General features: G+C 40.5%; 1 protein-coding gene across 7 annotated transcripts; it reads right to left on the bottom strand.

Moving 5' to 3' along the window:
- Positions 1 to 1,363: 1,363 nt before the first annotated feature.
- On the bottom strand, positions 1,364 to 21,883 carry tbx5b (T-box transcription factor 5b). 7 transcript variants are annotated; one of them, XM_086076002.1, is made up of 11 exons: positions 21,663 to 21,883; positions 20,225 to 20,340; positions 18,814 to 19,020; positions 15,901 to 16,050; positions 15,662 to 15,756; positions 15,376 to 15,495; positions 14,316 to 14,463; positions 12,449 to 12,601; positions 10,211 to 10,302; positions 7,217 to 7,467; positions 1,364 to 4,204 (listed from the first exon to the last, which is right to left on the bottom strand). In XM_086076002.1, exons 3-11 carry the CDS (start codon positions 18,847 to 18,849, stop codon positions 3,633 to 3,635), a joined length of 1,617 nt encoding a protein of 538 aa, XP_085932128.1. In that variant the 5' UTR covers positions 18,850 to 19,020; positions 20,225 to 20,340; positions 21,663 to 21,883; the 3' UTR covers positions 1,364 to 3,632. The 7 variants fall into 7 exon arrangements, with proteins under 7 accessions (XP_085932128.1, XP_085932129.1, XP_085932130.1 ...); XM_086076003.1 differs by lacking the exon at positions 21,663 to 21,883 and adding an exon at positions 21,008 to 21,377; XM_086076004.1 differs by lacking the exon at positions 20,225 to 20,340.
- Between the last annotated feature and the right edge of the window lie 92 nt (positions 21,884 to 21,975).

Genomic DNA, 21,975 nt, shown 5'->3' with positions numbered 1-21,975 from the left:
GACAAGACCGCATAGTTACACAGCCAACAAAACCCTGCGGTGCTGAAATGTGATTGTTGGACGCAAGCAGAAGAAGGTGCTTATCAGGACCTTAAGTGCATTAACATTAACTGTACACTTTCCACTCCGGAGGGCTGAATATAAATAACTCCTAGGAATGTTAATGACCTCTGTCATGTGTGCTTCCATGTTGGTGGGATTATGCAAAATCTAATCTACTCAAGACATAACATTTTGGTCATTATCATTGTGGAAATTCCATAGAAGACATTGGACTTTCTCCTTCATTTGCTTGACTGGTGCCCGTTGTTCTCATTGCACACACGGATTAACAATGGAGGTGGAAGGCAGTCTCCATTAGGACTAAGAATAAAATCAGTGGGTTTTTTTCACCATGTTATGGACTATAGCACACCTTTAGGCATGGCATTTTAAGGGAATGACAGGCGGCACTTTGATTAGTAGTGAATTAAGTCATCAAAACACAGCTTTTTTTTAATGTTTTTTGATTGTCCAGCTAGCAATGCGAGAATACCAACACTTAGTCTAGCCTGCCCCTGTGTAGATTTACACCACGCCTCTCTCACGAGACTTGCGTGATCGTGAAGTCTTGCATGATTTTTCCACCAAAAACGTTGTTTGGATTTTTAATGTATACTCGCCTGACTTTGTTGCTGACAGTCTGGGTTCAGTTCAGTTGCTGTCTGAATGTCAGTGCGAATGATTGTCTGTCTCTGTAAGTGGCCTGTGATTGACTGGCAAGCAGTCCAGGGAGGAGTCTGCCTTTAAGTCAGCTGGGATCGTCATCAGTTCACCTAAAACCCTGAACAGGTTAAAAGGGGATTCAACCAAAACAAAAATTTCTTGACAACAATATGTTCTATGCAGCCCCACTAGTCCAAATACCGTATTTTGGTGATTGCTGCGTCAATGGAATATGAGTTAAGCCGTTTTTATCAATATCAAAAGGCGGGCATTTTGCCACTTGCTGTCGACTGAAGATGACATCACATTTGCGCAGATCTCAGGTAACAACCCAATCACAGCTCAGCTTCAGAAAACAGGCGAGCTGTGATTGGTCGTTGCCTAATCCTGAGCAACTGTGACGTCATCTTCAGTCGACAGCAAGTGGCAAAATGGCCGCCCCCTGAGACGGATAAAAATGGCTGGATTTTGCTTCATAACTCATAGTCCACGAATGTGAGGTCACATATAAAGTAATATCGTCAAGAATTTTTTGAGCTTGACTTCCCCAGGAAAAAAATAATGGATGGACCTTTGGGATTTTTGACTTCAGGATTGTGCTGCACAGCTGTTCAAACATAGACCCACACTAGGACTATAAATGCAAGCAGAACAAAAATGCTACCAAAATTCTCAAAAACTTTATTTAGTAGGGTATATAAATTTGCTTCCAATTAAACAGATTTTTTTTCCCCATATACCACAGCTAGTTTTCACCACGTGGAAACAGAGGGTGAAGCCAACTTCTGAAGAAATCTCAACAGCGTCTTGTTTCACAAGAACGACATCAAACCGAGAGTAATAAATACTAGAAAACAAAAACACAAAAACACTTTTCAGCTTTCATACCATCACACGCACGTACACGCATAACGGAATGCAAACTCAGCACCTTCTCATGTTACTGCATATAAAAACCCGGGTGGAAATGAAACAAAACTGCTACAAAAAAAAAGAAGAAAATCTCAACTTCAGCTTCAATTTTGCACAGGGCCACAATTGTTGCTTTACAGTCGGCACAGGCAGGAAGTAACGCTATCCAGATGTGCAAGGAAATGGGTTCCCTCTAGAACTACAGTAAATATGGGACTAACTAGGGACCGACTGGAATGGCAAATAACCGACTATTACTAAACGTATATTTACCTGAGTGGATCAAATATCACATTTACAGCACTGTTTACAACCTTCGGGGAGCAACTCGCCCCCCAAACAAAACAAAAATATCAGTTTGGAGTGGTCAGCTCAGGACAAGGGTGGAGCCACAGCTCCTTTGTTGGCCCTGGAGATGATTGGTCAGCTGGGGGCGGGTGACAGGGAGGACAACGGTGACAGACGCGTGACGCTTGGATGTGCATTTAGCCAGAATGTGGTGGAAACAGTGTTTACAGGTCCCTCAGCCTGTAGCGCCATCTAAACAAACTGTTTATCTCCGTAGCTGCGACGCCTGCAGCTACTACTGGCTGTCTCGTTGCAAATGAACTCATAGCGTTCTTGAGCTGAGCTGACACAGCCTTTACACACACGCGCGCGCACACGAACACCGTGTCAGGAGGGACGCGCATGGAACTGTGCTCTGCTCCACTAAAGAGATTTCAAAATAAAATAAAATAAAATAAAACTTGCCCCTCAGGCTTGTGCCGTGAGATTATTTTTGGTCCATAAATGTCTGACGACGGGTCACAATTTATATCTTTCACCATGACGCAAAGCGGAGGGGAAAAAACAGCCTGTTCTGTTCAGGCTTTGGTCTTACAGTGCAAACATTTGGTTGACATCAGTCGTTGGGTTACAGAAAGACAATAAAATACAACTTTGATGTTCCTTGTGCTGCTCAAATGCGGGGCTGTTTTTTTTTTTTGTTCAACGTCTGGACTTTTGTTGAATGTGGACGTTTGAGCCCAGTTTTAAAAGGGAGGTCAACTAAAAAATGTCTTTACAGTACGCTCTATGCAGCCCCACTAATTTAAACATGGTATGGTATATACTGTAATGGATTATTATTACGTTTGCAAGGAGGACCAAAAATGGCAAAATAAAAAGTTAATAAATAAATAAAAGTGCAAATAAAAACAGATGTAAAAAAAACATCATTTAAAAACTAAATACAACAAATAAATATAAACAAGAAATAAAAACAAAAAAAGTATGAATAACATTTCATTGCATGATATAAATAAATATGAGAGCAGAGCTTTTTTATTGATTGATTTTCAAATCTGTTCATATATTTATTTTTGTATTTGTTTCCAAATGTATTTTTATACTTACTTTTTCAGTATTTGTTATCTATTTATTTATTTCAAATTTTTTTGTTTCCATTTAACTTTTTGTATTTAATTTTTGAATGATATTTTTATATCCGATTTTATTTTCACTCTAATTAATTGTTTTATTTTGTTATGTTTGGTCCTCCATACGTTTGTGTAGTATAAGTTCATCTGAAAAATGCACCCATTTTTATCCATCTCAAGGGGCGGCCATTTTGCCACATGTTGTCTTATGCTGACTTAAAATGACATCACAGTTGCTCAGGGCTCAGGTAACAGCCAATCATGGCTCAGCTGTTTCCTGAAGCTCAGCTTCAGCTTTCTGAAGTCATTTTCAGTCAACAGCAAGTGGCAAAATGGCCGCTCCCTGAGATGGATAAAAATGGGTGGAATTTGCTGCTTAACTCACATCCAATGAGAATGCTGTGTTTATACTAGCGGGGGCACATTCAACATATTATTATAAAGACAACTTTTGGGTTAACTTCACCATTAACGACACAGTGCTCCCAGCAGCAAAGGGGAGGAACACGTGACCAGTTCACACAACACAAAATGACACAGCGGTGATATCAGATTTTGCAATTTTTTGGAGGGGAGAATCACAAAGAATGTCCTTTAGGAGGCGGCGGTCCATTCGGGGACGCCACACCTGATGTGTGTGTGCGTCTCTAACGTGTGGTAGAGCGGGGGGGACAGGTTCGGGGCGAAGCGAGGATACTCTCTGTGGAGACGGGGGCTGTGCTGCCTGCTTGCAATGTTTTCCAAGCTCTGCCTCTGGAAGGGGTCGTGAGTGATGGCTTCTCCCAATGGCGGCGAGTCGTGGTGGGCTACGGCGCTGAGACGAGAGCCCTGCGGGCTGGAGCTGTAGTGGGGCTGCGGGTTGTAAGGCGGGTAGGGCTCCACGGGGGCCATGGCGGAGGGCAGCGGGCAGGGGTACGACCAGGACGCGCAGCCGCGCTCATCCGGTCTGCTCTCCGAGCCGGCGAACATGCACGCCTGACGTTGGCCCATGTTGGAGCTGTAGGGGGCTTCTGTGAGACCCAGGCCAGGGGTACTGGACAGGGCGTGTGGCGGGGGAGGCGCGAAGGGGGAGACGTGGTAGTACGAGTCCCCCGGGCTTCGTGAGCTTGCAGGGAAGGCTCTCTTGAACGGGCGCTGGCAGTCTCCTGTGGAGCAGTTCTCCTCCACTGCACAGAGAAAACGTTGTGACATTAAATCAGCGCAGAGAAAGTTGCGGCTACTTTCAAACAGTTTTATTGCTGAGCTGAGCAGCAAAAGTGCACATAAAAGACAATTGCATTCGTTTTGCCGCTTGACATTTACTGAAGCACAAAAATAGAGAGTGGCTGATTCATGCTGCTCAGATGATCTTAATGGACTGCACGCATTATACTGTAGTTGGCAACGAGCTCATGTCAAGTACTTTGTCTTCTTGTGGAATTGAGACATCAACAATCTTTGCCATGTTTAGACTATTATATTGAGGACTTGTATATGGCTCCATTGTACTTCATTTATGAGTATGCTATCTGTCATATGACAGACACAGAAATAGAAAAATTGGTATTTTCTGTCGCACTCTCTGTACTGTACTGTAAACTGGTTTGTTATTTTATTTACAGATTAACTCATTCACTGCCATCAATTCATTTAAAAAAAAAGATGATTAAAAATTAGGGGAAAGAGGCGATGAAATGTTTTCAATTGTAATTAATCACATGACTTCACTAGTTAACTCAAGATTAATCACAAGTTCTATATGTTCTAAATGAACAATAAAAAAATTCTAGGTTTTCATACTCTTGTTAACAAAAGTGGAAAAAAATGTTAAACTCATAGAAATAGTTCAAATGATTTTTTTGACGTTTATAGCCGTCAACGGCAGTGAATGAAAAATATATATATATATATATATATTATTAAAAATTTGGGGGGTCAGGTGATTCAGGTTTTTAATTGTAATGAATCGCATGACTTCACTGACTTAACTCGCGATTAATCACAAATTTTATGTACAAAACTAAATGTACAATAAAAAAATCTATACTTTCAACAAAAGTGGAAACAAATGTTGAACTAATAGAAATATTTAAAATTAATTTTTGACGTTTATAGCCGTCAATGGCAGTTAATGAGTTAAGCTGCCGTTTACACATACATTCATTCTCTGAACCGCTTATCCTCGCATGTGAATTCCAAATTAATTATTGATGGTTTTAAAGCGTTTGCCTGCGCAACCTAATGCGATCCAATAGCTTAAGTTTGTAGTGCACTGCAATGTAATTAATATTGAGCATGATGAGCTTTGTAAATGCAGATTGTCATGACACTTGTTGTGATATTGCATCTCATTTCATGGTAGCTATTGGCAAAGCTCGTGAATGTATATTAGAATCCAGAATATTGTTAACGTGGATAACCATGTTTTGATTTTAGCTATAAAAAGTCACGCAGCAAAAATGACATAGAATACAATATTACTCAATTAAAAGAAGTCATGTAGTTACATGTCCATCATCAACACACAGTTTTAATTACTGTAAAATACTGTGTGTAATACCCCCCCCCCCCCAAAAAAAAAAAACGCCCTTTAAAAAGCATGACTTGATATGATTTTTTATTTTTTTCCCCCAGTGCCAAAGATATTTTTATGAGTAATACTGGGCTGAAAATGACATCTGTTTCTTTGAATTGGCTCTAGTTTTAGAGATATGGATATTTTTGACAATTAATTGATTGATAATTCATTTGGGGATATAAAAAAATGATTGTAATTTATTCTCTAATACTGGGGTGCTCAAGTTCGGTCCTCGAGAGCCCCGATCCAGCCTGTTTTCCATGTTTCTCTCCACGAACACACCTGGTTCATGATCATTAGATTCAGCTGTGCTGCAGAAGGAAAACATGAAAAACAGGCTGGATAGGGGATCTCGACGACCGAACTTGAGCACCCCTGCTCTAATAAAAGTGGAACAAGTCTGTCGTTTACTCTTAATATTGCCTAATTTTCTGCATTTTGGTTTGATTTTCACATGAAACAGGATTTGCATATCGTGACGCTGGCAACAGGTGCCATATAAAACAATGTCAGCGTAATTAAGTCGTTTTTTTTTCTTTTTAGCATCTTTACTCATTCAAACCCAAAAACTTATAAATATGTTTTTTAATTCTTTGTCCTTCACTCCCCAAAACGTATTTGTAGGGTTTTTTTTTTTAAATATATATTTTTTATTTATGCTAGAGCAATCATACGGCTTTGATGCAGCTTCTGACATGAAGAGGTAGCTTAAAGCAATGGTAGTTATTATATAAAAAAAATGCCAGCAGGTGGCAGTAGAGTATAAGAGATTAACCAGGGCCATGTTGCAACAATCTCTTTTTGCCAGTGTTTTAAACAGGTTTGTGAATAATGATGAAACTTAGCTATATTCTAATGCTAATTGCTGCAAAACAGAAACAAATACAAATATACATTTTTTCCTGATGAAAGAAGAGACTCTAATATTTCTTTTGGTAGGTTCCATGTTTTATAGCAATATAACACAATATTCTGTGGACCTTTGACATTGACCTCGCCATTTGAATGAAAGTATGCGTTGTTCGACAGCATCGAGGTAGCGGCAAATGTCTATTACGTTTTTTTGTTTTCTTTGGTATGACCTGCGTATAATGCAGTGGGACCATTTTGGATTATTTTATATCGAAAAAAATCCCTCATGCAGGGGATTTCACGGTAATGATTTCTGCGTCCATCTTGCACAATTCAGATTTTTTTTTTCAACGTCATAAATGAGCAGCTAGGACGGAGTACAAATGTCATTACATAAATATGGAGCCAGGGGTTTCCATTAGAGTCACGATACTTTTATTAGTCTTTATCATTAGTCATTTCACTGTAGTGAATGTGAACATGTGAACACCTACTTGGACTAGTTATACAGTATAAAGATGCTCAATATGAAATAATCATTTAAATGTATCATAATATACGGGGCCAGTGCCTGTTCTGGTAAGTGCATCGACAGTATGGCTCATGACTCGCAGACAGATGCTAAGGAAATTTAAAAAGTGTGTTTAGGAAGCGCCAATGTCTTTAAAGTGTTTTTTAAGGTGTGTTTTTTTTAAAGGTCAAGGCTCCAAAAGCACTTTGCACTGTGACACTGGTGACGTGACTTGACGAACAGTTCATCCGCGCTTACCTTTCCTCTTGGTGCAATGGTAAAGTTGAGTCTGTTGGACGTGTTGAGGATGAGACAAGTTGTAGTGAGCGTTCGGAGCCCCCAGCAGCGTCTGCGGGCTGCTGCTGCTGCTCAGGTTGTTCTCACAGCTGTAGGGCGACGTGGCCGCTTCGGGTGAGCCCCTCAGAACCCGGACCTCCCCGCCGAAGGGACTCCCGGTGGAGCACGCTCTCTGCCGGCCCGTGCTGCGTGGGATCACGGGGTAGTCCTTACTGAAACAGAAAAAAAAGGACACATTTGGATTTGATGTTTTTGACCGCATCCAGGTATTTTTGTCTCATTTATTCGTGCCCCCCCCCCTCCTCCCCCCTCTCCGTTTCTCTCTTTCAAGTCTACTTAAGCGCTCTCCATCCTTTCAGCTCTGATCTCCCTTTGTAAACACAGCCCTCTCGGTGAACTCTGTGGTATGTAGGGGACAGCGGGCCACATCTCGCTGACTGGCGCTGAGATAGTGACACGCACATGCAGACACATGCACGCACAAACACAGCCAAGGCCGCTGTGAGATAATTTGCCGCTCTAAAAATAAACATCCAGCCATGTGTCACTTCGGATATAGGTTCATCTCCGCAAACCAAAGCAGCACAATAACACAAAAGGGAGGGGGCGGTGGAGCGTTGCACCGCACTGCACCGCGTAGCCCCTCCCCCCTCCAGTAACAGCCTCTCTCATTGGCTCACTAACATCCTCCAAACTGCCCGACACAAGTGGAGTTAAGTTGCCATCGTGGAGATGGGCTCGCCGCACAAGCGGTTGATGAGCAGTGACAGTGTGATTCACAAGCAGTAGTGCAAGCGCTATCATCGGTCTCCCGCTGCTCCACGCTTGTGTGTTGTGTTGTATTGTGTTGTGTTGTGTTGTGTTGTGTTGTGTCGTGTCGTGTTGCGCTGTGTTGTTAATGCCGAGGACCGGCTATAGGGTCAAACTCAACCTGCAGGTGACAGCAGCTCACATCTTTCTTGCCACTTGGCTCAACCCAACACACGCACTCTCACGCCATATGTACGCCATCATAATAGAGTTGGGAGAAGGAGGAGGAAGAGGAGGCGGGGTAGAGTAGCTTTGTATACAGTGGTCCCCTGCTATTTGCAGGGATAGGGACTAAACCTGACTGTAAATAGCCCCCCCCAAAAAAATTATTGACAGCTTCACTAGTCTAAATACGGTATTCTGGTTAATATTGCATTAGTGGAAGGAAGCTGGAACACACAGCGTAACACGCTAAGCCTAACTTCAAAATAACGTTTACCAAATACAATAATACATTGACGGCAATGCAAAAATAGCCTTGTACACTTTTATTTTGAAGTTCGCCCACGTCGTGGCGTGATGGCTGGCATGACTTCCTTTTTAGACGTTTCATTATCGTAGTTGATTGACATTGTAGTTGTGGCCAACATCAACACAACGCTATCCCGAACTCGTGGTCAATCACTAATTTAGGATGCTAAGAAACCGCTAATTAATTACGCCGTCATTGTATGATACGGCAGAAGTCTCTGACGTAAGTGGCTAGCGGTTAGCTGTTAGCATAACCAACGAGTGTCTGGCTGCCGGCTGGTTTACTTGAATTCTTTTTCAATATTCTGGACCAAGGCTACTTTGTAATTCACTCTCCATGTTTAAAGGAAGGGAATGTGCCTTCAATTGCACGTTGAAGTCTTTTCATTATTTTATAAAACACTTTTGCCCATTAAAAAAGTAAAACATTCAACACAAAATGTCAAACTTAGCTGTTTAGAATATAGGAACACACGATTTTTTTTCATTTTACACATGGACGATGTAAAATTAAGAATGTTTCTGCCTCATATTGCATTTAAAGTTGTGTTCCTAAATCCTAAACTGCTTTATTAGACATTTTGAATTTGATTTTTTTTTTTATTTAATGGGGAAAGGCGTTTCAGAAAATAAATGCAAAGTACTATGAATCTTTTTTTTTGTTTTTGTTTTTTTTGTTAATCCGTGACTCAAATTCGTGATCCGAACCAAACCGTGACTTTTGTGATCCGTTGCACCACTAATACTTTCACATGTAACAACAACCAATCACAGCTCTGCTTCAGAAAACAGGTGAGCTGTGATTGGTCATTGCCTGAGCCCTGAGCAACTGTGATGTCATCTTCAGTCGACAGCAAGTGCAAAATGGCCACCCTTTGAGATGAGGCTGGATTTTGCTTCATATCTCATATTCCACAAATGTAATATTAATCAGAATGTCATGTTTTAGACTAGTGAGGTCACGTCTAACATATTATTGTCAAGAAATGTTTAAGGTTGTCTTCCCCTTAAAATATACTAAAAACTTAAATAATTAAATATTACTGAAGTACAGAAAGTTACTTGATTGCTGTGAACATTTGGGAGAGGCCAGCAGCTGTATGAAAACCATGTTTTTATTTGTTTTACTCACAATGAGTGCGTTGCTCAAGTGTGCAACCATCGCAGCACGATTACATACTGTGGAAAGTATTTTGCCATGAAAAAAAAATCGTTCCTATATTTTTTCTACATTACAGAAAATCCCGAACCGGCAAGTTTTTCCACCAATTATGGACGATAGCTCAAAAAAAAAAAATTGTGAATGCAAAACCAAACGATGGATGGACATCTTTTGTTATTTATTTGCTTTTTAGGTTTGTTTAAGGGTGTCTGATGTAACCTCGAACAACATCAAAGAGTACATTATTTTGTTTCTAGGTCTTTTTGTTATTTATTTGACAAAAATGAGACAGCACCTTGAGCATACACTTTTGCTGAAAACCGATTGCGTCATTATGAACATTTGCTGATGATTTCAAACAAGTTTGTGGTTAGGTTGCCCTCGTTGCTTAGTGCTAGCAGGAAGGGCAATGCACTGCAAGTTTGAATCGCGTGATTTTGATTTGATTTGACTGACTGGCACATACACACAGGTGCTGGCACACGCACACACACACACAAGAGTGCACTCACCCTTGTAGTTTGGCCATGCGGTGCAGCTCGTTGTCGTCACTGCCTCTGAAGCCTTTTGCAAAGGGATTGTTCTCTATCTTTAACTGAGTAATCTGAGGACAAAACAAAGGATCTCTTTTATAGACTAGCGCTGACATTAAAGCGCACAGGAGGACCATACATGCACACAGACGCAGCGAGCCCTTTTAAACCTTCTCCCCAGCGAATGAAAGTCAATGGTTTATTATTAGCAGGGGCCCCGTAGATGTTAAAAGCAGCCCCGCTGAAGCTTCGCACGGCCAACATTCCTCAGCCGTCGACGTTCCTGACGGAGAGGTCAGTGTTCTCGCCAGCTGACACTGAATAAACTGTTTAGCCAAACAGTCGCCAGGTTTAAGCATTTTCGGGCCAAAGCTTTTAGAGGTTCTGAGCTTTGATGTTAGGTCTACAAACTTTTCTCAAGCCTGCGTTTGGCTGCGGACTGTGTGAGAACGCAGGCGAGCTGCTCAGGTCGAGTAGCTAGAGTCAGCAGAGATAAAGTCAAATTAACATGGCAAATGCATTTTTCTATAAAAAAAAGAAAAAGATCATGATTAAAAAAATATAGAGAGATCTTCAGTAAAATAATGCTACTGCTTTAATGCAAATAGTACTTGAACAGATTGTAATTACAATATTTTTCATTCATTTTCATTTTCATGAATTCAATCAATAATTTTTTAGGGCTGGGTATCGATCCTCAATCGATTTGATTTTGATTCACAAGAGTTCAGTTCGATATGACTTCGATTTTTTCCGATTCAATTCGAGATGAAAATATTTTCATAATTGTAATTCAATAATTGTAAATATAAATTTAAAATATTCTGAATTGTCTTAAAGTGCAATAAGTCAGATCTTTCATAAATGTAAGAAAATATTTTAAATTCATGTGAACAGTAATTTTTTAGAAAACAGTAAGATACAAAGAAAATTGTATTTTCTTATGAATTTATGTGAAAAAGAGATCTTAAAATAATCATGGTTTTAAGACTTGATAGCAGGCTCGAAAAGGAAAATCGAGTCAAGTCAAGTTTATTTATATGGCCCTTAATCACAAAAGAGTCTCAAAGGAGCGTTCACATGCCCACAGGTGACAAATATTAACGACATCCCCTGATCCAACCACAAGAGGGCATGAAAAAAAAACATTAGGGGGAAAATTATTCAATATCGATTATTCAATATCAGTAAGTGTGAACAGTCAATTTTAAGAAAACAGTAAGACAAAGAAAACAATTTGGCCTTTAAAATGTTATTTTCCTATGAATTTATAGAAAAAGATATATAAAAAATCGATTCAAGGGTTTAATGAATCCATAACAGGCTCGAAAAAGAAAATCGATTCAAGTCAAGTTTATTTATAGTATGGAGCCCTTTAATCACAAAAGAGTCTTCACATGCCCACAGTTGACAGATATTAACGACATCCCCTGATCAAACCACAAGATGCCAAGGATAAAACAAAAAAAAACATTAGGGGAAAAATAATTCTATTCGATATCAATTATTCGACTTTTTAAACCCAGCCCTAATAATTTTGTAAAAGAGTTTGCATGGCTTTAAGAATTTGCTATCAAACTGGCTGGTAGCAATCACATGAAGCCCAAATGAGCAAAGGGGCTTCAAGCCACAGTCATCTGTGTTTGAGGGTAAAATGCATGAGCCAAGATCAAGGGAAAGAAGCAGGTCATTAGAGAGTGACACGCACGCACACACACACACACGCGTCTTTTTTCACACACTTTTACTATAACAGACTAAAGATGATGCGAAAGAACGCTTTGCACTCCAATAATATAAACAAAGGAAAAGATTTGTGTGTGTAATTGTGATCTTTGGTGAGAGTTTGAAACATTTGGGTGAGGACATTTTGGATCAAACTTTGTCCTAAGGTTAGAATTGGGTGAAGAAGTTAACATTTTGGGATTACGAACCCTCTCATAATGGTTAAGGTTTGGACGAGAGGCTGGGGTATTATGCAAACGAATGTCCTCATGGGACCATACAAGTACAAATGCTTCGTGTGCGTGTTGACGTTGAGCTAATTTGATGTGCACATTTAAGGCTTCCGAGGTCATTTTGGTATTTTCAGCCATAATGAATCTATAATGGACCATGTCTACTAGGTATTAACATGATTTTCCTCTGTGACGCTCTCATGTTGACAAGAGTTTAGGATGTCCGCGCATGTGTATGGGCGCATTGTGTAAAACTGACCTTATGGTTCTGATAGGAGGTAACGGCGATGAAGGCGGTCTCAGAGAAGACGTGAGTGCAGAAAGCCGTGTTCTTCGAGCCGAAGCCGTTGTTCTCGTCCGCCTTGACGATATGGACCCGGGGCTGGTATTTGTGCATGGAGTTCAGGATGATCTGCGCAGGGGGTGAGATTGAGAGGGTGAGGCTAAGGTTGAGTAACCGGCCGAGTTTTCACCAGCAGCAGATGGGAGTTGACCGGGTTCAAGTTATTAACACATTTCTAAAATGACATTCATTTGGACAATGCAATTCACAGTGCACAAGATCAAAGTGAGGGAATACAAGATGTACAACTTTGTTTCTTTTTTTTTCCCCTTAAGTTGTAACTTTGTGAGTGTTATATAGCACGGAAGCTTTCTTTAAAAAAAAAAAATGCTTGCAATATATTTATAAGTGTGTATAATATGGCTGATTCTGACCTAAATGAGGTAAACTGAATAAAGATAAAAGTAAATTATATATATATATGATTCTAATAAAATTAACATATTGTTAAACAATACTGAGCTCTTTAAAAAAAAAAAAAAAAAAAAACCCAATAACAACATATTGTTAAATCAATAGCTTTCCGACAGTAGTACAGAAAACCGCACATTTTCACCTTTGTCGGGGCAGAATATGTTATAGAGCTTTTGTATCAACTGAGTCATTGATTCTCAAAGTGGGTTAGAGGTACCACTGGGGTTATGCGGACTCCATCTAGTGGTACACTAAAGAATTACTACACAAGTCTAGTTCAGTTGTATTTAACATTCAAGCCAAATACATTTGTATTTAATGTTTAATAATAATAATAATAATAATAATAACTGACTAAATTGCACAAATGGTCGCAATGTTGGTGGAACAGGCACACCTGACCAGTCGAAATGAATCTAATATGGAGACATATTCACAAATATTCTGCTTTTAAAAGATTAAAAGAAAAATAAATGTCATGGATTGCCACTGTCAGAGAAGTAAAGATGATTATGTACAGTTTGTTTACATCGTAGGCTGACTGCAGACACTTCACTAATGGGCACAATGAAGATTTTTGATGATGTTATATGATTATCCGATTAAATTGCTGGTTGTGATATTTACACACAATTTTGATTCCGAATTGATGTAACAATATCTTTTTTTTGTTGTAGGTTGCAATGATGCAAGACTGTATATTTCTAATATTTTGTTCACGCCAACAACTTTTTTCAAAAGCTTGTGTGCCCACTATATTTACGTTTCCACAATTCTGAGCTTTCCGGACAACCTTTTGAACTTGCCCCCTATACGACAAAAAAAAAACACAGACGATTTCCTCCACTGAATCGCTGGCCTTTACGTGCATGCGCGTGCACCACTCGGCCACACGCACGCGCGCCTCCATCCAGAGGGCCTCCATTTAATCGCAGTGACGTGTCCGCCAGTGACATGCCTCAACTAATGGACTTCACAAGTCTTGGGGATCATTACTTAGGGGCCTGGAAATGTGATGTTTTGTATTTGTCCCAAACAATACGCGTCGACCTGCTGTTAGTGCTGCTGGTAGCCTAATTGGCGCTACGGCAGGGCGCGCTGCAAGGGAGCCAGCGTGCACTCATGTGGCCCCTGGCTGATTTGTGCTATGTTATGATGGCTGCTGACTTGTATTCGCGACAAAGCCAGCCCAGTGCGGCGACCGCAGCTTTACAAAACCAGCGCTATCACTCTTCCAAAATTAAAAACACATCTCAAGAGTTATTTATTTTTTAAATGCATGGCAAGTTGATTGGCATGCGCCGCTGGAGTCTTATAACCCTTTTTTCGCGTTTGAAATCAACCTCATTAATTATTGTAGATTACTCACGTGTCCGAATGGGTCCAAGTGGTTGTTGGTGAGTTTGAGTTTCTGGAAAGACACCAGCTGACGGCTCCAGTGGGCCCCCGTGGCAGGAGAGTCCGGGTGGACGTATAGTCTGCCCGGCATCGCTGGTTCGGCTTTACCCGTTACCGACCTACACAGTTAATAAATATGGGTGTCGCGACTGTAGTAAGCAAGCACCATAGCCAGACATTGACATCCAGTAGGTCACAGTGGTAGGTCTGACCCGGCCGTGCACCGCACATGACAGCACAAAACCAGCTCATGCTTTAATTAGACTCGAGCACCAATATTTTAAATGTTTTCAAACAAAACATGGCATTGCTTTGCCCAACTTGCCAAATTCAACACTTAAATTTTTTTGTTTGGTCACATTTTTGCACGCTTTGCTCCACTTTTAATTGTTATGTTTATTTTCAGTAGATGAAATATTATTTGGATGGGAAAATGATAATCAATTGCACGTTAAATGCCATTTGGTGGAATTGGCGCATGCGCACCGCAATGCAGGCAAAAAAAGAAGAAGAAGACGTGGAGTCGCCATGAAAAGTTATGCGTTTAAACAACAAACAATAAAAACAACATCAGATCTGCTACTGGTTTTTAAAATGTCTCTGAATTTAGGATTGGTAACGACATTTCGCTTGAGTCCTGATGACTCGCACCCCCGCCCCCCTTGTGCAGATGTGTAGCCTATTCATTTGTGTGTGTGTCGGATTTCCCCCCCTCAACCGAATGGGAGACTTTAATCCGTTCCGTGTCGTCTGTCCGCCCGGTGAACCCTCCGCAGACTGATTTCACCGGCGGGTAGAAAGATGGGAAGAGGCGGGAAGTAGGCCAGCCCGGTCTCGAAAGAGGTCCTGACTTTTAAGCAGGAAGGACGTCAGTGATGGAGAGCAACTAAAACCTCACAATCATTGTTTTTTCTATATATATATATATATATATGGTCTTTATGCTGACATTTTGTATTTGCCGGCGAAAAATACATTATGGATGGAATGCTGACATCTGTTCAATAAATATCGTCAAAAATTAAACCCACCATTTGTTGTCTGCAAACTTATATCGGTGGTCATCCGCGGGCACAATGTCCATGAGGAGAATGTATTTGGTTTTGGGGTTGAGTCCTGTGACCTTCACTTTATAACTGGGGAACATCCTCCTATTGAAAACACGGTGGGGGAAACAAAAAAGGACCACTAAATATTCAAGGGTGTTGCATGGGAATCTGTATATTGTCGGTATCATAAAACACGTTCACGCATTGTTTTGGTGCATGCATTTTTTTTAATACTTTTTTTTTGTCAATACTCAATTTTCCTCCTTACCTTCCAGCCTTGGTGATGATCATTTCAGTTCCCACTTCGTCAAATCTCGTCCAAAGCTCCCTGTCATGGAGGAACACTTTTATTCCTTCCATGCCCTGCGGCAAAACACACGAACAAACGCCCGTTTCTAGTCAAATAAATGAAAATTAAGATTTATTAATTGCATCAAAAGTCCAAACTGCGACCATTTTAATATAAAAAAATAAAATAAATAAATAAGTCAAATGTTGTAAACACACCAGCTGACTGGAATTTGTCTGTGGGGAGGCAGGTGATTTTAAATTGTAACTGCTCGGATTGTCGCGTTTATTCTCCTTGGGAGAATCCATGCAGTTTGAGTCTGGACGCTCAGCGAGGCCAAACTGGTCGCCTCCGTTTGCCATGGCCCCCTACACACACGTACACACACACACACACACACACACACATCAAGTCGATAAAATACAACATCAACAGTCCAACAATTGCTAATATTGTATGCAAACTATAACATAGGCTATAGCCAAACATACGTGTGATTATGATACAAATATTCTAATTACATGCAATGCACAGTGATACAATAAAAACTCAAACCAGAGATGAAATAAACAAACTTTTTTTTTTAATTCAAGCGCCTTTTATTAAAATTCGAGTTAACTCTGACTTCCAGTTGTTAATCTTTATACTAACACGTCGGTCATGCATGCAAAATAACACAATGTCTTATTGTAACTGCATTGTGTAATCTAATGATTGGCTTTCACTTTAAAGGAGATTAAACGTTCATGCACTTGACCTTTCACATTGTTTTGAAGTGGGATTTTTGTTTTTGCCACTGAACATGCATGGATAAACAGGTTGCATTGCGGCCTATATTAATTTATTAATAACGCCAGATATGTTGGGGCAACTTTGCAGAGATTAAGCTAAACGTTAAAAACACAAGAGGCGTTGTTTTAAGGTATAATGGCAGCTCATAAGTGCCATCAAGTGTGTATAGCCTGCAGTGTTTTTGTTTTGATTGTCCTCTCCCGAGGTCGCGCGCACTTACCTCAAGCAGTCCCGGCAATATTCACGATCACCATTCTCCTCCCTCCACGATCACCTCTCTTCGGTGGACCTTCTTTTAATTTCCAATTTGAATATCTGATTCGAAAGGGTCCACGTGCTTCAGCGAGATGTTGTCAAAAATCCAACAGAATCCACAGCGCGCAGATTTGAAATAACGTCGGTTAGGGTGTGAGTGTCCGTGGGCGCGCAGCTTCCGTAGCCCAATCAGATCATTGCAGCTTTAATTTGTGGGCCCTTAGTGTCGCTCTCTTCCCGTCCGGCGAGTCTTGCCCTCACCGACTCGGTGCCAGCCCCGATCTGGACCCCGCTCATCACATCCTTCATCACAAATGGAGTCAAATCCGGCTCAGACACACAGTACCACCCCCTCGTGGCTCTTCTGCGCTCCTATTGGTCAGCGCCGTGCATTGGCATGGCATTGGCGCCCCCTCACTTTTTTTTCTTTTTTAAAATAACAATTATTCTACATATGTAGTTGAACCAATATTTTTAACACTGACGTGTAAATTTACTTTAAAAATGGCATAACTTTGGCCTAGAGAGATAGCAATCCCGGATGATAACAAGCGAATATCTATGACGTCATTATCAGCGGTAGATGCGACGTCGCACAACAATCATGCTTAATCTCGTCGTAGATTCAGGAGGGTCATCACACCGGCCGGATTACTGGGCAACCTCATCACCGGGGGCAAACATGAAGGGGGTCACCGCGAGGTTACGTCCCGCCTGCCTGCCTGATACGCGGCGGCCAAAACTCCATTTTGGCTGAGCCTGCCCGAGACATTTACGCATCGTCGACGATTGCGTGGCTGACTGAGCCTTGAATGGACGTGATATGATCTTATTATGGCGTCTTTTGTTGACATGCTTGGGAAGTGTACCTGAAATACCGTAGGCCCTGCGACATAATGGAATATAAGGCCTATAGGCCTATAATTTTAGGGGGTAGCTATAGTTTTGAAATTGTTTTTGAAAAAGCCATTAACATTTGCTGAAAACGTGTTAAGCTCGCTCTCCAATAACATTTGTATTTATTATTTTAAAACCCAGGTATCATGTCTGAGATTGTAAATGTGTTTAATGTCAACTTTATAATAGTGGTTAACAAACATCAACAGCAGCATTAGGTATATAAAAAAATTATAATCACAGTATAGGGACTCTGAACGTTATCATTCAACAAAACAAAAATGTGCTCATATTCAAGAAAAGAACATAAGGGGGTGGGGGTTACAATAAAACAACACTAATTGATACGTTTACCTCTTCTTCTTTTTTTTTACACCGTTTATAAACACGGCAACCCCAAATGAGTAAAGTGTCATAATTCGAGTAACTCCATATTCATCACCATTAACTGTTTTAATTAATCACGTGCAAAAATAAAACGTACCTAATTCCAGTGCGTATACGTTGTTATCCAAATACGGAATGAAACATTTACGACAATCTTATGAATATTTAATTGAGCGTAATGATACACGCCGTAAACGTACACAGTTTCTGTGTGGTGTTTTGGTTCTTGTAAGATTCATCAAATCTTTCCAATTTTGGTTCCAAATTTTTACAGTCAATTTGTCCATCGAGCAAATGACGATTTCGGTCATTGGTCGTTCATTCTTTTGTACACTGTGATGTAAACGTAGGCCTAGGTGTAAACAAATAAATGTTTTTAAAAAATATTTTAAAAATTAACATTAACACACAAAGCTTGATTTTGCTATCCACCTTAAATAAAATATATTTTCCACTAATGACGTCTATGAGCCACAAAGCTTTCATATATTTCAGCTCCAGATGTGAGTTCACTTCCTTTATTCAAACACTAAAAATATACTACATACTGTATAAAGTCCTAAAACATAAAAAAAAAAAAAAAAATCCTAAAACATAAAAAAAAAAAATCCTAAAATATTTGCTACCTTACCTAATGTAGCAATCACACGACATGCAGACAATAATTGTCCAAATGGAACTGACTAAATCGAGCCCTTTTATTTTTGAATACCGTATAGGTTTCTCCCTATTGAGACTGCAGCTGCCTGGCCTGGCCTGTGAGGCAGCTGAAAAGTGAGAGGAGAAGGTTTCAATAATACCTGAAATGAGGTGGCGCTGGCGACTGGACTGCTCATTATTATTGTCCCATCCGGACTTCAGCTGACTAGATCCTCTGTTCTGCGTCTGGAGGAAGTGGCGAAGGGGTCCCAGACCTCCTGCACTCAGCAGTTCCGTCTCACACACCTTGAGCTCGGCCACAACTAGCATGTGTGTGTGGCATCAGAGGGCGAGGTCAACCCATTTCTCTGCAAACAATCACATCACACAGGGCCAAATACATTCCACAGCCCCTCCCTGCCTGCCTGCATCCAGGCTGTGAGGTGGTCTCATGTGGGAAAAGTGCACATTTTGGGGGGGTTGGCAGTGCTCCAGGCAAGGCCTGCGTCCAGCTGAAGGAAAACCTGGCCCACATTAATATGACTTTATTGCTATTGTACATGTTAGGAGCCCCTGCCCTCCGCTGGGTTACAAGCCTGATCTGCTCCTCTTCTGGGACTATTTACAAAGATGAGTGGTTCATGTTGGAGGGAGCCCTATTAAAAAAATGTGCGGAAACAATCAAAACTATTGATTAAAAAAAGACTTATCTATACTCTCTCAAACATCCTTTCCACTTAGTAGAGTCAGTGTCACCATAATCTTCACTATTTCACCCCACTAAAAAGTTTTCATTTTCCATTGAACTTCATGTAACTATATTAGATCATTTGTTGGTAAAAAAAAAATTAAGATATACTTTATACAGTATTGGTCAAGCACCCACATTTTTTAAAGGGAATTTATTGCATGCAAAGAGCAAAATATTGTATGTAAGCGTGCTGACAGGGTGGACATTTTTGGCTAGTATAATTTAATGAGCACATGGCTGACCTTCATTAATTATTCAGTTAAACTGATTGTGTACATTTTAACAACCGCAGCTGGAATTTCTAAATGTTTAAAAAATATATATATATATATATATATATCAATTTATATTTCACTATGACAGGGTGGACATGTTAAATTGACACAACCCAGCTACACACATATGATGAAAATTCTGAAACACAATTGTAAATATTTACTCTAACTAGCCACTGTTTCAGCCTCCACTGGAGAAAAAAAAAAGGCAAAAATGCTGGTCATAACGTCTCTGAAAATATCAGAGGATTCCTAAAAGGGGCAGTTTAGCCCATAATGACAGGGTAGACTGAAATTTCAGGAACGAAATGCAAAATGTTAAATGTGACTATGAAAATAGAATACACACCATCAGAAGGTCTTCATTTATCAAATAACTTGTGGACAGTCAAAACATGTTTAAAAAAACATGTAGTATGATAAACCTACTGACATATACATTGATTGCCATGTTACCTTCACTAAGTGCAAATTAGCAAAATAAAAAAAAAGTTGTTTTTGTTTTTTTTTAGTTACCGACTGATGTCGGTACAGTACTATTGTTACCTTCCACTCCATTTACTGTGAAGATGACTATTTGACGCTCCAGTCGACATGAACATATGGAGTCCTGTAGCGCCCTCTGGTGGCTATGTCTTTGTAGACCGGAACCTCAACCAGAGCTGGGGTAAAGAAAGTAGTCGAAAAGAAACAAACTAACAGCCGCATGACTTCATCAAACACTTCAGGTGGCTCATGCACTCTCGTGTACAAGTAATAAAGCAACATGCATGCAGTTCAAGTGCGCCAGGAGCACGAGTGCAGGTTGGAGTAACATTTAACATCAATAAAAAGGCCCAGTGAGGGCAGCCTCGTGCTGTTTATTCATGTGAGAACATTAACATTTGGGGATGCAGAGTGTCTGGCTGCCTTGAGAGATGCTGTCACTCAAAGGCGTTAAAGTGAAGTGCCAAGTGACCTTTGCATTGTGTGAACGCAAAGACAAGCGATTCAACCTCGAAGGCTGAGCAGTTCTTTTCTTAAACTGTATATTTTTTGAAAGAAAATATAGTTAAATGTCCAAATGACGGCTCTCGCATCCTGTTGCAACAAACTTCAACAGTCCAATCGACTTCATCCCTGTTTCTGCCTAGATTTCCCTCCAAATACCTTGGGGAGGTCTGTCTTTACCAGACTGAAAAGTCATTTTAACACAGCTGACATTTCACAGGCACTCGGGGCATTAGCCAGCACAATTTAAACTGCTCTACCGAGACATTTAACGTCCAGCTGCCCCGCGGACACTGACGAGGACATGGTCAGAGGTCAGGACAGTTTTAGGCCCTTTACCTAATGGAGCGCAGCGCTGGACGTGTGAAACACCTCACTTATCACAAGCGCCAGGCCTTATCTGGACACGTGCGCACGCTTGTCTTTGTGTCATCACCATGTGCACGTCTGAGGCGACAGGGTGAGAGGGCAAACGAGTTGGCCTCTGCCATGTTGGCCCTGAGGACGAAAAAAACTCAACCTTGAAGTTCTAACTAAAAATGTGTTGCCTTACGGTAGATTCCAAAAGTCACTACACCTACAGTCCGATGATGTCCTATGGCAAAAGTAAATCCTTTTCAAAATCTCATATATATAATTTAGGTCTGCACCGCTACTTTTAGTGTGTCCACCACCCTAGCTTGAAACACTAACACAGGCTAGAAACCCTAAGTTCAAAAATATTTACAAAATTTAAGTAAAATTGTGCTAGAGGTGACAAAAGGTGTATACTTTTGACCTACTGTGTACATTTTTTTGTTATACTTTTATGACAACGAGGCAACAAAGCCACCAAATCCTTGAAAGCAGGTACCACTTTGGATGTTCTTATTATCTTTTAAGAACTCCAATTTACCAACACACTTTATCTTCAGGTTTTTACAATTAAAATTTGAGCTCCAGATCCCAGGTCAATATGAACATGTACATAATCACTATGCATACCGTACTGTACCTGTTTGGATGCCGTTGTAAATAGTTGGCATTACTTTCAAGTTGTTGTTGTACAGTATAGAGAGGGCTTCAAAATGGCGTCGTCTTGATCCAATGGAAGATTCCATTAAGCCAATTTGAGATGAAAAGTGTTGTTAAAAACAATGACAACACAAATCGCTACGTTTGTAGATAGTACGGTTTTTTATGGGGGGAAAAACAGTCGCTGAAAGGGTCGGAAAAGACCAGAAGTCACTAAATCTGAGCTAATTTGGTAAAGCAGTCACACTCAGACAAACGTGACACCTAGAGGACAACGCCATGTATTGCATGCC

Source organism: Leptonotus elevatus, chromosome 5 (assembly GCF_054856555.1).
Source record: "Leptonotus elevatus isolate MCC_2025b chromosome 5, RoL_Lele_1.0, whole genome shotgun sequence".
Lineage (NCBI taxonomy): Eukaryota > Metazoa > Chordata > Actinopteri > Syngnathiformes > Syngnathidae > Leptonotus > Leptonotus elevatus.
Note: the sequence above shows the minus strand (reverse complement) of the source record. Positions and strands in the feature narration are given on the sequence as shown.

Bases quoted from the DNA above. Each gene is read 5' to 3' on its own strand.
- tbx5b (XM_086076002.1), bottom strand. From the start codon at position 18,849: ATGAGCAGTCCAGTCGCCAGCGCCACCTCATTTCAG. The intron at 15,757-15,900 runs GTGTGTTTACAA...GTTTTGCCGCAG, and splicing joins AGACAAATTCCAGTCAGCTG to GGCATGGAAGGAATAAAAGT. The intron at 4,205-7,216 runs GTAAGCGCGGAT...TTCTCTGTGCAG, and splicing joins CCATTGCACCAAGAGGAAAG to TGGAGGAGAACTGCTCCACA.